At 62.0% G+C, this 14890-nt stretch overlaps 9 protein-coding genes across 9 annotated transcripts; 4 read left to right on the top strand and 5 right to left on the bottom strand.

Annotated features, from left to right (window-relative positions):
* Positions 1 to 15: 15 nt before the first annotated feature.
* OSTLU_6312 (predicted protein) lies at positions 16 to 681 on the bottom strand (the record flags this gene model as incomplete). The annotated part of the gene is made up of 1 exon (XM_001420947.2): positions 16 to 681. A coding segment is annotated over one exon (666 nt), but the record flags the coding sequence as incomplete, so codon positions are not given.
* A 320-nt stretch (positions 682 to 1001) lies between these two features.
* On the top strand, positions 1002 to 1937 carry OSTLU_17885 (predicted protein; the record flags this gene model as incomplete). Its single annotated transcript, XM_001421088.1, has 1 exon — positions 1002 to 1937. One exon carries the CDS (start codon positions 1002 to 1004, stop codon positions 1935 to 1937), a length of 936 nt encoding a protein of 311 aa, XP_001421125.1.
* A 153-nt stretch (positions 1938 to 2090) lies between these two features.
* On the top strand, positions 2091 to 3245 carry OSTLU_27192 (predicted protein; the record flags this gene model as incomplete). Its single annotated transcript, XM_001421087.1, has 1 exon — positions 2091 to 3245. Exon 1 carries the CDS (start codon positions 2097 to 2099, stop codon positions 3243 to 3245), a length of 1149 nt encoding a protein of 382 aa, XP_001421124.1. The 5' UTR covers positions 2091 to 2096.
* A 48-nt stretch (positions 3246 to 3293) lies between these two features.
* OSTLU_88990 (predicted protein) lies at positions 3294 to 4385 on the bottom strand (the record flags this gene model as incomplete). The annotated part of the gene is made up of 1 exon (XM_001420946.1): positions 3294 to 4385. A coding segment is annotated over one exon (1092 nt), but the record flags the coding sequence as incomplete, so codon positions are not given.
* Positions 4386 to 4495: 110 nt separating this feature from the next.
* On the top strand, positions 4496 to 5140 carry OSTLU_27190 (predicted protein; the record flags this gene model as incomplete). The annotated part of the gene is made up of 1 exon (XM_001421086.1): positions 4496 to 5140. The coding sequence occupies one exon, from the start codon at positions 4496 to 4498 to the stop codon at positions 5138 to 5140; it is 645 nt and encodes a 214-aa protein (XP_001421123.1).
* Positions 5141 to 5205: 65 nt separating this feature from the next.
* ELIP/CBR13a (possible early light inducible or carotene biosynthesis related protein) lies at positions 5206 to 6029 on the bottom strand. Its single transcript, XM_001420945.1, has one exon. The coding sequence runs from the start codon at positions 6016 to 6018 to the stop codon at positions 5362 to 5364; it is 657 nt and encodes a 218-aa protein (XP_001420982.1). The 5' UTR covers positions 6019 to 6029; the 3' UTR covers positions 5206 to 5361.
* A 197-nt stretch (positions 6030 to 6226) lies between these two features.
* On the bottom strand, positions 6227 to 8435 carry OSTLU_51294 (predicted protein; the record flags this gene model as incomplete). The annotated part of the gene is made up of 3 exons (XM_001420944.1): positions 6227 to 6836; positions 6909 to 7410; positions 7468 to 8435. The coding sequence occupies 3 exons, from the start codon at positions 8433 to 8435 to the stop codon at positions 6402 to 6404; spliced, it is 1905 nt and encodes a 634-aa protein (XP_001420981.1). The 3' UTR covers positions 6227 to 6401.
* A 177-nt stretch (positions 8436 to 8612) lies between these two features.
* On the bottom strand, positions 8613 to 9617 carry OSTLU_13201 (predicted protein; the record flags this gene model as incomplete). Its single annotated transcript, XM_001420943.1, has 2 exons — positions 8613 to 9109; positions 9146 to 9617. 2 exons carry the CDS (start codon positions 9615 to 9617, stop codon positions 8613 to 8615), a joined length of 969 nt encoding a protein of 322 aa, XP_001420980.1.
* Positions 9618 to 10016: 399 nt separating this feature from the next.
* Positions 10017 to 14859, top strand: OSTLU_17878 (predicted protein; the record flags this gene model as incomplete). Its single annotated transcript, XM_001421085.1, has 2 exons — positions 10017 to 10984; positions 11193 to 14859. 2 exons carry the CDS (start codon positions 10017 to 10019, stop codon positions 14857 to 14859), a joined length of 4635 nt encoding a protein of 1544 aa, XP_001421122.1.
* Between the last annotated feature and the right edge of the window lie 31 nt (positions 14860 to 14890).

Raw genomic sequence — 14890 nt, 5'->3', positions numbered from 1 at the left:
GGAAAGAATTGCTAATTAAGCGCGCGTGAAAATGTATATTCCGCCCGCGGCGGCGCGTCCGATCAACATGTCCTCGTCGCAAAACGTGAGATGATACGTGCCCACGGCGGCGCCAGCTTCTCCGCCGCCCATGGACGTCAGAGCGCCCCGAAGCGGAAACTTCAGCTCGAGCTCTTTGATAAACATCAGCACTTGATGATTCAGCGACGACCGAGGCAAAATCGCCGGCGCCAACAACGTCTCGGCGAGCGGCGAAATACTAATCTCGCTCACCTGCGCCTCTTGAAACGTCAACGCGATGCGCCGCCGCCCGACATCCTTAAAACTCGCCTGCACGCGCAATCCGACGCCTCCCGGCGCGCCAACCTTCGCCTCGCTCAACAAAAACGGCACGCTCAGGCGTATCTCGTTCGTGATCCCCGTATTCGTCCCGTTCGCGCACCCGAAGCTCTGAAAAATATCCCCCACCTCGGGCACCCCCAACCTCTGCGACGCCATCAACAGCCCCAGCACGTCCGCCGCGTTCGTGTACGCCAACCGCCACTTCCCATCCAGCGCATCCCACTCGATCGTCTCGCTCGTCGTCAGCCGCTCGAGCGCGCCCGCCGCCGCCATGATCTCCGCCGCGTCGTCGCGCGTCGCCAGCGCCCCGCGATACGTCCCCGCGCACGCCTCCCGCAGCCGCGCCCTCGCGCGCGCGCGCGCCTCGTCCGCGCGCGCCTCCGCGTCGACGTCACCACCCTTTCCTCGCGCGCGCGCGTCGTCGATCGCGCGCGTCGTCGTCGCGCGCGCCCGCTCGAACCTCGAACCGACCCCCGTCGACGTCGTCCTTCGCGGCGACGCCGCCGCGCGCGCGCGCGCGCGCGTCGCGTCCGCGCGCGCGACGGCGACGCGCATCGTCGCGATCGCGTCCCGTTCGCCCGAGCGCCGCGAACTCGCGTCGCGCGCGCGTCGCGCGATTGTGACGCGCCACATCGCGCGCGATCGTATTCTCGACGCGAATGCCGCCGCGCCCTCGCGCGGACGCGTCGGTGGACCTCGCGCGCGCGCGCGCGAGCGCGGACGACGTCTCGCATCGCCTGTCGGACACGCGCGCGCGCACGGTGCAGGCGGTGGAGCTCACGGAGCGCGCGCTGAGGGAATTCAGAGACGCGGACGCGCGCGACGCATCGAAACCGCGATCGACGCTCGTCTCGCCGTACGACGGCGAGGAGGACGAGGAGGGCGGAGATAACGAACTCACGGCGCTGGTGCGGCAGCTGGAGTCGTTCGCGGAGAAACGAACGGGGACGGGACAGGCGCCGCGAGGGGCGAACGGGACGAGCGGGACGACGCGCGGCGAACGGGAACGAGAACGGGAACGAGGAGGGGATAAATGGAGCGTGAAGAGCGGAGATAGCGGCGATGGACGATCGATGAACGATGAAAATTCGTTGGTCGGGTACTCGATGATGTACGGGAGCACGGTGGACGACGATGGGAGCGCGGCGGACGCGGATGAGCTCGCGAGCGAGTTTTCGGTTGATTTTTCGCTGCCGAGCGAACGCGTGGCTGGGGGTGCGACGGCGAGGAACGATAAAAAGAGCGAGCTCGGGAGCGTGAGTGGGCGGATAAACGCGGTGAGCGATAGTTTAACGACGAGCAAGTCGCGATTGCACGAGAGCATCGCGAGCTTGGAGCTCGAAGCCGGGTTGACTGAAAACGGCGCCGAGATGGATTTCGAGCAGTACAAGGACGACATGCCCGTGGTCGGGAACACGAAGACCGGTCAGGTCGTCATCGATTTAGCCGCGAGAGGCGTGAACTCGCTCAGTCGATCGAGTTCGCAGTTCATGGGCGAAGGCAAAGGCGGTCGGGGCGGCGACGGCGCCGAGCTCAGTCCGCTTGTGCGAATGTTCAATAGCGTGTGCGGCGGTTGTTGCGCCCTGCGCAAGTGACGCCGCGCGCGAGATGACAACCACCACTAGCTACGGTGGGTGCGTGTAAAACTAAACAGCGCAGCGCGACGCGATTCGACGCGACGCGCGCGCTCGAATCGAGACGAGCGTCTCTCGGCGCCGCCGCCGCCCTCGCGCGTCACTTCGAGCCCGCCCGCCATGCCGCGACTCCTCTCTCCACGCGCCCTCGCGTCGTCGCGACTCTCCCTCGAAGCGACGGTGCTTCCGGGTCGTCGCGCGCGCGCCTCGCCGCGCGCGCGCGTCGCCGTCGCGCGGGCGTCCTCGCTGACCATCGCTCGACCGGACGACTGGCACCTGCACGTCCGCGACGCCTCAAAGCTCGCCGACGTCGTCCCGTTCACGTCGAAGACGTTCAAGCGCGCGCTGGTGATGCCGAACCTGACGCCGCCCGTGCGCACGGCGAGCGAGGCTGAAAAGTACCGGGAACTCATCGCGAAGGCGGCGCCGGCGAGCGACGGATTCGAACCGCACATGACGCTGTATCTCACGGATAACACCACGGTAGAGCAAGTCGAGGAAGCGCACGCGTGTGGATTCGTGCGAGGGTATAAGCTGTACCCGGCAGGGGCGACGACGAACAGTGAATTTGGGGTGACGGATGTGGCGAACGTGGCGAAGGCGACGAAACGCATGGCGGAACTGGGGCTGACGTTGCAAGTGCACGGAGAAGTGACGCACGCGAGCGTGGACGTGTTCGATCGAGAGGCGAGATTCATTCAGGACGTTTTGATGCCGCTGTTGGATAGATCTCCGGATTTGAGGGTGGTGATGGAACACATCACGACGCGCGACGCCGCCGAGTTTGTCGCCGCGGCGGGGCCGAACGTCGCAGCGTCAGTGACGCCGCAACACGTGCTGTTCAATCGTAACGCCCTTTTCAAGGGTGGTTTAAGACCACATTTCTATTGCTTGCCCATCTTAAAGCGTGAGGAGCATCGCGAAGCCGTGCTCGCGGCGGCGACGAGCGGGAGCGGCAAGTTTTTCCTCGGCACCGACAGCGCGCCGCACCCCAAAGGCGCAAAGGAGGCCGCGTGCGGGTGCGCGGGTATCTTCTCTGCGCATGCCGCGTTGCCACTCTACGCCATGGCTTTCGAATCCGTCGACGCGCTCGACAAGCTCGAGGCGTTTGCGTCGCACAACGGAGCCGACTTTTACCGCGTCCCGCGTAACACCGAGACGGTGACGTTGGAGAAGAAGGCTTGGAAAGTGCCGGATGAGTACAAGTTTGGTGACACTACGGTGGTGCCATTTTACGCGGGTGAGGAAATTCCGTGGAGCGTGGTGTAATTAAAATCGACAACAAATTGTAGGAGACGCGGCGAAGATAATCAGCCATTACAAATTGTACGCCTCGCAGCTCTTGACGCCGTTCTCCTTGCAAAACTCGATGCTCAAATCCCAAAGCTTCGCGTTAGACTCGGCGTTTTTCGCGCGCGGCGCCATGGCATCGGCGCCGAAACCGGCGAACGCTTTGGATAAGAGAGGCATGCCGAACATGTACGTCGCGCTCTTGTGCATCTTGAACAGCTTGGACATTTTAATCTTGAACGGCATGTAAAGCGTCGCCTTTGTTATGGACGGCAGCGACGCCGCGTTCACGCTCGTCATCGCTCCTTGCGCGGGCGTCAAGGCCAAGATGCTCATGATCTTTCGCAAAACCGGGTTGTAATCTCTCCAAATGTTGCTCGCCACGAAGCCCGGATCTGCGGCGGCGCAGACGATCTTGTTATCCGGATACGCCGCATCCAATCGTCGCTGCAGCTCCACCGTCATCGCCAAACACGCCAACTTGCTCGACCCGTAGTTCCCCTTCGTCTTACTCGCACCCTTGTAGTAGTACTGATACTTGTTTGACCCGAACCACGTCGTCACCGAACTCAACGCCACCACCCTCGCGCCGTCGCTCTTCATCAACTGCGGCAACAACAACGACGTGAGCATGAAGTGTCCGAGATAATTCACCCCCATGCATATGTCGTACCCTTGTTTCGTCGTCTTCGGTCCACTGTATCCGCTCGCCCCGTTCAATCCCGCGTTATTCACCAAGACGTCCAATTTTTCATACTCCTTCCCAAACTTTTCCGCGAACGCCCTGACGCTCGCGGCGTCGCTCAGATCGAGCGCCATCACCGCCACGTCGTTCGCGCCCCCGTTTGACGCGTACTCGAGCGCCGCCCTCGCTCTGTCGATCGAGCGACACGCCATGACGACGCGCGCGCCGGCGTCCGCGAGCAACCTGGCCGTCTGCAACCCGATCCCGGTGTTCGCGCCGGTGACCACGGCGATCTTACCGCGCATGTCCACCGCGCACGCGGCGCGAATGCCCATGGCGCTTCGTTGGACGACGTCGACGACGGTCGGGCGCGATCGCGCGCGCGACGCGACGTCGCGGCGGAGTGACGACTTTATCCACTTCGCTCGGGACACTTTTCGGCGCGACTCCGAGGCGCGACGCGCACGTCGCGACGCGCCGACGCGCTTCGACCGGTCGCGCGCGCGCGGACGAGCGACGATAGACGCGGGCGATCGTCGAGACGATGCCGGCGCCGACGCGACCGCCGACGCGACACCACCACTTCGAGACTGGGACGTACAAACCGAGCGGGCTGTTCCTGCCGGACGACGAGTACGGACGCGCTTTGGACGCGCTGGTGAAGGGCTGCGTCGATTGCTTGCTGACGAACGAAAAGGGAGAGGTTTTGCTCGGGCTGCGCAAGCACGAACCGGCGAAAGGGACGTGGTGGTACATCGGTGGACGGATGCGCACGGGGGAGACGGTGGAGGAGACGGCGAGACGGCACGCGAAGCGAGACATCGGGATCGAGATCGACACGGAGCGGTTTCGATTCGTGACCACGAGCACGATGAATTGGGAATTTCGAGTGCAGGAGCCGGCGGGGAACGGGACGTGCGATATTAACGTGGTCCTCGCGGCGACGCTGACGGAGGAGGAAATCGCGCGCAAGACGATGTGCGCCGACGAATATTTAGATCAAAAATTTTGGTCCGTGGAGGACATCTTAGCCGTGACGGACGAAAAAGTGATTTTACCGCCGATTCACATCTCTGCAAAGAAAATGGTGTGGTCTGAACGCGAGGATGCGATGTACGCGGCGGTGGCTCGCGGCGCGGACGACGCGGAAATCGCCCGACTCGCGCGCCGCGCGTACGAGTTCGCGTGAAGCGTTCGACGTGGCGGACGCGGGCTTTCGCGAAGCCATAGTTAGACGCAATTGTTTTAATGATTGATGCGCAAATGTTTTCGTGTTGTTACACTAACTGACTAAGTAAGAAGTCTTCGATCATCGTCGTGAAAATTGGCGCGGCGGAGCGCACATCGTTAGCGCTGCCCATCCTTGCTTGAAAAAATGTTGTTTGTTTATCTTTGTCCGATATCGTTCGATTAGAACAGCGCGGAGCCGCCCATGATCTTTTCGACGATCGGCAACGCGACGAGACCGATCATCGCACCGCGACCGTTCGTCATCTCCGCCTCCGCGCGGAACGGCCCGAACGCCTCGGGCGCCTCGTCCAAGCCGTTCGGCGACGACTTCTTGAGCGCCGGCGCCAAAGAGGACGCCAAGGTCAAGATCACGCAGGCCGGCACGAGGAAGAACCCGGCCGCCGGGTACGTGGACGTGCGCGTGATGCCGTCCGCGAGCGTGAACGTGCGTTCGTTGAACAATTGGTGCATGAAGCTCGTGTTCGACGTCAGCTCCACGTAGAGCGCCGCCGTCCACCCAATCATCGCCGCGCGACCGTTGATCGTCTCCACCGCGCGCGAGTCCTTGAACGCGAGCATGACGGAGTCGAGCATGGAGTTATCGTTCCCGAGCGGCGCCGCTTCGGCGATGGAGCCGTCGGCCGGGTCGATCGCGTCGACGCGCATCGTCGGCTGCTTGGACGCCGCGTCGGCATCCTTCCACTCGGAGTTCGCCTCTTCGACCGCCTTGGAGACGTCGTTTTCGGCGCGGACCGCGACGGAGGCGCGGCGGTGCGCGCGCTGCGTCTTGACGACGGCGCGGGCGGCGAGTTGGGGGCGAGTCGTGACGGCGAACATGTCGTGCGTGCGTGTGCGAGAGTGACGCGATGCGGCGCGCCGTCGACGGTGACGTCGAATTTTGTCATTTTCGCGCGTCACTGTTTACGCATACGAGCGGTCGGTCGCGCGACACGAATCGTCGACGTCGACGGTTCGCGCGTGACGTCACGCGACCGCGCGACGAAACGCGCGGTCGCCGCGGTCGACGCGGTCGACGCGCGCGCGGTCGGAGGCGAGGCGTCGGCGTCGGCGTCGCGCGCGACGCGCGAAGCCCGCGGGGCGCGCGGCGAAGGGCGCGGCGAGACGCGACGGTGCGCGCGACGACGCGATGGACGCTTTATGACTTTATGGGTCCTCGGGACGAGGGGGCGAATGTTACAAGTTTGAGCGATGCGCGCGATTCATCGCCCGTCGCAGACGTCCGCGACGTCGTCCGGTCGTCCGACGATGACGTCTTCGCGGTCGATGGTGACCATGCCGAGCCTGGCGCCCTTGGGCTTTTTCACGTACTTAGGAGACGTGTACGAAACGTTGACTTTGCCGCCCGTTCTCACTTTCGAATGAAAGCTCGCGACGTTGGCGGCGAATTGGATGTCGTCGTCTGAGGCGGTTTCGCCTGGTTGTTGGCGAAGGATGACGTGCGCGCCCGGGGCGCCGCGAACGTGAAACCACACGTCTTGGTCTTGTCCGAAGAAAAGCGAAACCGCTTCGTTTCCGCGGCTATTTCTTCCGCAGTACACCTCCTTTCCACTCGGCGCGGTATAGATGCGAATGGCGTTCATCATCTCTTGCTTACGCGCTTGCTTACCGGTTTTCGGCTTCGCGCCGCCGCCCTTCTTCGCCGCCGCCATCGCGCGCGTCTTCGCGTCGGCGCCCTTGCCCGTGGGCTTTAAGAATCCACCGTCCACGAGTTCGGCGCCAATTTCCTCGATGAACAATAAATCGTCGCGCGATTTGAACTCGCTGACTTCGAGAATACTAAATTCGACGCCCTCTAAATACTCAATCTCGCTCGCATTTTGTTCGATGAGCGGCTCGACGGCGTCGGCGGTGCGACGCAGCTTTCTCGTCTTTTTGTACAGCGCCTCGGCGGTGCCCACAGGACCTTTCTCGGGATCTACTTTAAACATCACTGTCTCGCCCGTGGTGAAGTCTTGACCCTCAAGCTCGCTCGAACCAGGCTTATAGTTGTAACTGTACGCCATCAACGCGTCGGCGAGCAGTTGAATTTCTTCGTGCCCGCTCGCCGCCTCTAATTGCTTGCGGAACCCAACGTCTTTGCTCGCCAACTTTTTCAGACGCGCGCGCACGGCTTGTAAAATGCGCGAGCGTTCGCGCTCGAACACGTCGGTTTCGCCCGCTTCGCCGTACACAGCGCCGAAAAGAGCGCCGATCGGCCCGCCGGCAACGCTCAAATCGTCGGCGGCGGGCGGCAAGACGACGCCCGCGGACGACGGGTGCAATAACAACTGCCCGAACTCTTCGCACCACGTGGCGTTTGCGAGCGTACCCGCACTGTCGGCATCACTTGAAACGCTCGCAATCCATCGCATGAACTCATCGTACACGGCGACCCAATCGCTCGCACTCGCGGTTTCGACGCGCTCGCCATCGGCGACGCCCGCGCCGCGAATCAACGCCTTGGCCAAAGCCGGTGACACCCCTCGAAACGCGCGCACCATGCACTCATCCAAACGCGCTTCGCCCATATCACCACTGCGACCGCGTGCGACGTCGCGCAACACCGCGGTCCATCCGTCCACGCCCCCTTCAACCCCGGTCGTGGGATCGATCCCGGGCGCCGAGGGCGGCGGCTCGTACGCGTACCCGATCGCCAATCGCCGCACACTCGTCTGTTTCTCCCCAACCTGATACCCACACGCTAAAACTTCATCATTATTTTTACTATCAAGCAAGAACGCGTTGCTGTACCGCCCCATGACCTCACACAACAGCTCGTACTCTGCCTCACCTCCCGGCCTATCGCCGAATCGCAACCGACACGCGCGTTCCCACGCCGTCCCCACGCGCGCATCCAGCAGCACCTTCCCCTTGAGCAGCGCGTTCGCGCTCTCGCCAAAACTAAGATTCATCCCCTTCTCCACCTTGGCCCCGCGCGCGCTCATCGCGACGTGCGCGGTCACCGGGTGCCAACTCACTCGCACGCTCCGCCGTCCATCCGCCGCGCGCGCGTCCAGCGTCATCGAGTGCGCGTCCACCTGCGCGCACGCGTCGATCTTCACCGGCGTCGACAGCGCGTTTATCTCCCGCACGCTCGCGACGAGGGCGGTGTAATCGAACGTCGCGGGCGTCGCGCGCGCGGCGCGAACGACGACGAGCGAGCGGCGGTGACGCGGCGACGGCGCGCGCCGCGGCGACGCGAGCGACGCGATGCGCCAACGCGCGCGCGCGGGGATGCGTGACGCGCGGTACATGACGCCGAGCGCGGGCGCGGGCGGGCCGCGGGCGCGCCGCGGGCGGACGCGCGCGAGGGAAAGTGAGGACGCGGCGCGAGCGGGACGCGAAGCGTCTCGGCGAAAGGTTCGGCGCGCGAATGAATATCTGGCGATGAGCGTTGACACGCGCGCGCGTTCGTTCGGTCGGTCGTTTGTCTAGGATGTCTTGGCCGATTTCGGGGTGACTTCCTCGGCGCGCGTCTCGCGAAGGAAGACGCGGTCTTCGGGCTTGTTGTTCTCTCGCTCTTCGTGCGCGTACGAAGACGCGATGGCGAGCAAGGACCCACAAGGACTGAAAGCGAGCGCTGAGATGGAGGTGGGGTAGCGGGGCGACTGAAAAAGTCGCTTTTTAGCGTCGCCATCCCAAAAATTGACGTAACCGTCGCCGCCGCCCGTGGCGAATGTGCCGTGGACGGGATGAAACGCCACCGCGTGGACGGGATAAACAATCTCACCCACGCTCGCGTCATCGGTTTTGCGATGACACTTGAACGCATATTTTCGCTTGTCGTTCTCTTCATCGCGTATGAACTCCACCGCTACGCGTCCCTCGACGCTCGCGGCCACGAATCCATCGCCTCGGATATTTGCTGCGATGGCGCGCGTTTGAAACCGCATGCTCGAACGTCTATTTATCAACGGACGCGGCGGCGCTTCCGACGCGCGTCGTCCGTCATCACCATCCACACCGCGCACTAAATCTCGCGTCTCGTACGCCAAAACTTGCCCATCGCTCGTCGCCACGAAAATCTTACCGTCTCTCAAATCCGCCGCGTAGCACTTCCCAGCCGTCTTCGTCGTCGACACCGCGCGCCCTCGCTCGTCCTTCGTCAAATCCCACGCCCTAATCGTTCGATCCCAGCCAAACGTAAACAATTTCTTCGTCGCATCATCGTACTCCACCGCCGACACCGCGCCGTCGTCGTGCGCGCCGACGACGCGAAACGCGCCAGTTTTAAAATCGACGAGGCGCACCGACCCGTCGAGGCATCCCACGCACGCCGCGTCCTCATCCGTCCCGACGAACGTCCCGCACAGCGCGGGCGCGCCCAAATCGATCGAGTTCAACGATTTCACGTCCCCGATCTCGCGCGCGCGGCACGCGTACCGCCGCGCGGTCCCGTCCCAGGACGTCACCAGGAGCGTCAACCGTCGCGCCATCCCATCGTCGTCGTCGTCGCGACCCTCTCCCGCGCTGACCGCGCAGAACCGCACCGCGCTGACGCCGTCGCCGAACGCCGCGCCTCCGGCCCCTCGCACGTCGCGACCGAGGTCTCGATGCGCCATCGCGCGCGCGCGTCTCGCGCGCGCACCGCGCGCGCGTCCCGACCGTCACCGCGACGACGTCGTCGTCGCCCGCGCGCGCATCGGTTTATCGCCGATCGACGACGGTCAAACGCGCGTTCGGGCGCCGTCTCGATCCATGTGCGATCGCGATGACGCGCGCATAAATAATCATCGCCGCGACCGAACGCGCATTGCGACGCGCGCGAACGCCGTGTCGTGCGAGCGCGTCTCGCGCGGGCGTCGCGCGCGCACCGCATTTCGCGACGGCGGTCGATGCGGGCCCCGTCGCGCGCGCCGTGCGCGTCCGCGCGCCCGGAGGCCGGCGTCGTCGACGCCCTCGATGATCTCGCCGCCGTCGACGCCCGCGCGTGCGGCATCGGCAAGCTCACGATCGCGCACGACGACGACGACGACGACGCGCGAGGTCTCCGCCATCGCGACCGCGGCGCGTTCGCCCTCGATTTGCGCGCGTGGTCGTTCACCGCGCGCACGCAGCCGGTCCGCGCGCTCGGGGCGTGCGCGCGAGACGCGTCCGTCGACATGCGCGTGCCGTTCAGGGACGAATACGAGCGACACAGGGCGTCGCGACCGGACGAACGCGCGCCGCGAGGGGCGAGTTGGCGCATCCATCGAGTGCGAGGATGGCGCTTCGACCTGCGCGCGCTGTACGAGGAGGTGAAAAGACGCGGTGGCGCGGACGCGATCGATGGAAATCAAGGCTGGCGCGAGGTCGCGGAGGCGATCGGGGCGCACGGACGCGGATGCGCGGCGGGACACGCGGCGAGAGCGCTGCACGGGGCGTGGCTGGAGGCGTTCGCGCGCGACGCCAAGCGAAGAGAAGACGCGGTGAAGAGCGCGCAGTTCGACGCGGTGAAGGGAGAGATCGAACAAGATGACGCGCTGGCGATCGATGCGCTGTGTGGGCTCGAATTTGGGGCGTCGGGCGCGCCCGAACGGCGAGTCAAGGTGGAAAATGTGCGTAATTCGTGCCATATCTTCTTCGCGCGGGACCGGGATGACGGCGAATCGCACGCGTTCGCGGCGCGTGCGACGCGCGCGCGCGATGATGGGCGTCGCGATGACGTGCGACTGACTTTTACGGCGCGTGTTTTCGCGACGCAGGGCCTCGATCTCGTCGCCTCGCAGCTCGCGGACGCGCCCGAGGGCGACGCCGACTGCGACGTGTGCGGCGCGAGCGGGAACGAAGACGCGATGATCCTGTGCGATGGGTGCGATCGAGGGTGCGTATACGACAATGCCACGCGAGAACGCGCGCGTGAAAATTATCTCGATCGTTCGGACGCGCGTTCGGGGAGAGAGAGCGCTCGCGCGGCGCGCGAGGGCGCGGCGAACGCGCGCGTGGGCGACGGTTAGACGTGGGGTTTAGAGGCGCGCGGGGGAGAAGGAGCCGCGAAGGAGCGACGAGACTGACGAATGATGCGCGCGTAGGTCACATATGTACTGCTTAACGCCGAAGATGACTGAAGTGCCGAGTGGAGAGTGGTTTTGTGGACGATGCGAAGAGATTGACGCGGAGGTGGAGCGATTGAGCGCGGATGAAGGGACGCAGTTTACGCTCGGCGATTTCAACGAGGCGTGCATAGAATTTGATACGGCGTTCTTTGGCGAGGACGCCAAGCGAACTGGGATCGATATGCAGGTGATTGAGGAGTGTTTCTGGCGAATGGTTGAAGATGCGAGCTCGGTGGATGATGTTTGCGAGGTCAAATGCGGCACGGCGATTGACACGACAAAGTACGGAAGCGGGTTCCCGAGACACGGCGAAGCGCTTCAGGTAAAGATTGACGGCGTGAGCCCGGAATCTATCAAGCGCTGGTCAGAGTCGAAATGGAATCTCAACAACGTCGCGCGCGCGAGTGGGGAAAAGTCGTCGCTACTGGGCGCGTTGAAGGATGACGTGGCGGGCGTGACGACGCCATTCTTAGAAGTCGGAAGCACGTTTAGTTCCACGACTTGGCGTCGAGAAGAGCATAACATGTACAGTATCACTTACAATCACTGGGGTGCCGCGAAACTGTGGTACTGCGTGCCGGCGAGTGCAGCGGACAAGTTGGAAGAATGCTTCCAGAAGGTGATGCCCGACGTCTACGAGGCGCACGTCAACGATTTGGGAAGCGTCTTTACGATGCTCTCGCCGAGCTTCTTGATGAGCGCGGGAGTGCCCGTGCACACGTTGGAGCAATTCCCAGGAGAATACGTGGTGACGTATCCCGGGGCGTACTACGCGTCGTTCAACTGTGGATTGAACTGCACGGAGAGCGTCAACTTTGTGCCCGCTGACTGGCTCCCAGAGGGCTCGGCGAGCGTGGAGAGAAACCGATCGTACGCCAAGCGTTCATTGTTTAGTCACGACGAGTTGGTTTGCAGAGTAGCAAACAATCCTAGTTCGAGCATAGCGCCGCACTTGTGGCCCGAGATTGCGCGCTTGTACGCTGAAGAGGCAAACGGTCGCGCCGAGCTTTTCGCGTCTGGCGTGACGCGCAGCGCGCAAATGACGTCAGCAGACGACGACGACGACGACGATGGCTGCGAAAAGCCTCGTAAAGTACGATCTAGGTTTGACGATGCATCGAACTCTGGATCCGATGAGTGCGTTGTTTGTCGACACATTTTGTACTCGTCTGGCGTCGGGTGCTCGTGCGACGAGACGCGCAAGGCGTGCTTGCGACACGTCAACGACTTGTGCAAATGTGCGATGTCGAAGAAGACGATGTTTTACAGAGAAACAGTGGCTGATTTAGAAAGTCTGGTGAAGAAGACGGAGAAGGCGCTTTCTCAGAAGGAACTAGCCAGCTTAAAATCCAAGCACAGCGACTTGGACTCAGTCACAGTGAACAAGAATCTCGTCAAGAAGGCTCAGGCTTGGGTGAAACGAGTGGGCGAAGAGCTCGTCAAACCACCTTTGCCGCCGCTGGACAAGATGAGAAATTTACTCGCTGCGGGTGAAGAGTTTATTTGGGGTGGTGCTGATATGAAGGCGGCTCGAGAAGCGTACACTCGCGTGACGAACGCCGTCGCGTGGCAGACGAGTCTTGTGGCGCTGAAGCAAAGGCTTGGATCCAGTGCTGGTGCCGAGGCCGCGCACGATGACGCTGGTGAAGCGCGATTGAGATTGAACAGACTAAAAGAGCTCCTTGACAACCCACCGGTACCGATGCCTAAGGCTGATACTCAACCTTTCCGCGATTTGCTCGCGGCGGGCTTGAAATTGGAGGAACGCATCAAGGCGGCTCTCGCCGAGGTACCGAATCCATCTCCTCGCGCTTGTACGACGCTTCAAACTGAAGCGAATAAGTTTGGTGTGGAAGTCCCTTCATATAAAAAGCTGAAGGACGTCATCGTTAGAGCAGGCGCGTGGTCCACGAAGGTGCGCGGCGCGCTTCCAGGACGACGACAACTCCCGCCGCGCGAGGAACTAGCGAATGCTCGAGAGATCGAGGCGTTATACGAAGAGGCGCATGGATTACCCGTTCAGCAGAGCGAACTCTTGACTTTGCGCAAATCTTTAGAAGAGTTGAATTTTTGGCGCGCAAAGTCTGAGTCGCTGTTCGTCGCCAAGGTTGACGTGGAAGAAGCCGAGGCGCTTCTCAAGGAGGGCATGGCGTTGTCAACAAAACTCGACGAGGTCGACAGACTAGCCGATCAAATCAAAGCTGTCAAAGTGTGGGCCGATCATGCTCGAGCGAGTGATTATCCGGGAGCAAGAGTGACGGATTTGCACATGCTTCTCGTCGAGGGTGAAAAGTTTAGCGTGCGAGTGGACGAAGTCGAGTGGTTGCGAAACCGTATCGTCGTCCGGGAGCTGGCAGAGAAATTGAAGGACATGGTTTCATCGAAGAAATATCCGCTCGCCGAAGTCGAAGCGGCCGTGCGGGCGGGTAACGAGTTCCTCGACTCCGAAGATAAAGAGGTTGCCCCAGATGAAGAAGCGCTGCTGGCGCAGTGCGAGAGCCACATCAACGCGGCGAAGAAGTGGAACGAGCGCGCGGCGGTGATGCTCAAATCTCTCGATAGTAAGGACCGACCGTCACTCGAAGACGCCGCGTCGCTCATCCGCGAAGGAAGCTCGATTCCAATCTTTCTGAATGGATTCGACGTGCTTTCAGAAGCGGTCAATGTAGCCAAGTCTTGGTTGGATCGTGCACAACCTTGTTTGAAGGGAAAGCAGCTCACTCGTCGCGGTGTGTCAAATCCGATTCCGCCGCTTTCCGAGGCGCAAGAGCTCATGAAAGAGTCTTCGAACTTGAAATTGTTTGTCAAGGAAGTTGAAGCTTTGGAAGAACGCGTCGAAGCCGCAGAAGAGTGGGACGTGGACGCGAAGGACGCCATCGAGCGCTGGCGAGAAGACGGCGCCGAGGTGACGTTGACCGAGCTTGAACTTTCGCACGAAGACTTTGGATTAGAATTACCAGCCATGGAGACAGTTCGCATTCGTTTAAAGTCGCTCAAGTGGGAAGAACGCGTCGCTAAGATCATTGCACCCAAGGCGAAGCTCGTCGAGGACACCGTTTTGGACGAGCTCAGGGAAGAAATCGACGTGCTTCAAGACTTGAAAGAGGATCTTGTCGCTGAAATCATGAAACGGTACACGATTGTGGACGAATGGCGCAAGAAAGCGGATCGTTTGCTCGATCCTCCTCTCCTTGAAGACGGTCGATTGGCTCCGAGTGCATCACCGGAGGAAATAGACGCCCTCATCGCCGAAGGCAAGGCACTTCCCGCTGACGTCTCGAAGGTAGAAGACCTCGAGGCGTCGTTGGCGGATCACGCACAGTGGGTCGACACCGTTCGTAAGTGCTTGAACAGTGTCGCTGAAGGTCGATCTCGCCCTTCGATTGACGAATTATACGATCTTCTAGCGGAGGTGGAAGATTTGACCTTCAAGTGCTCAGAGAGACAAGCGCTCACAAATGCGTGCAACGCCGCCACGGCGTGGACGGAGAGGCTCAACGCGTTGCTCTGGGCAAACGATCAGGGTGAAGTCAAACAAGAAAAAACGCTTATCGAAATGTTGAGCAATGTTCTTGATTCCATCAAAGCTGGTGTGGAAGACATCACCGGGACTGGCGAACCGCCGGAGACGGAGGAGGGTTAGTTCTGCCTTTGTCGACAAGCTGGAGGAATTC

The sequence above is a fragment of the Ostreococcus lucimarinus genome, chromosome 13 (assembly GCF_000092065.1).
Source record: "Ostreococcus lucimarinus CCE9901 chromosome 13, complete sequence".
In the NCBI taxonomy this organism is placed as follows: Eukaryota; Viridiplantae; Chlorophyta; class Mamiellophyceae; order Mamiellales; family Bathycoccaceae; genus Ostreococcus; species Ostreococcus sp. 'lucimarinus'.
The sequence above is the reverse complement of the archived record's forward strand: the minus strand, read 5'-3'. Positions and strand labels throughout refer to the sequence as shown.

Coding starts and splice junctions, on each gene's coding strand:
- ELIP/CBR13a (XM_001420945.1), bottom strand. CDS start 6,018: ATGTTCGCCGTCACGACTCGCCCCCAACTCGCCGCCCGCGCCGTCGTC.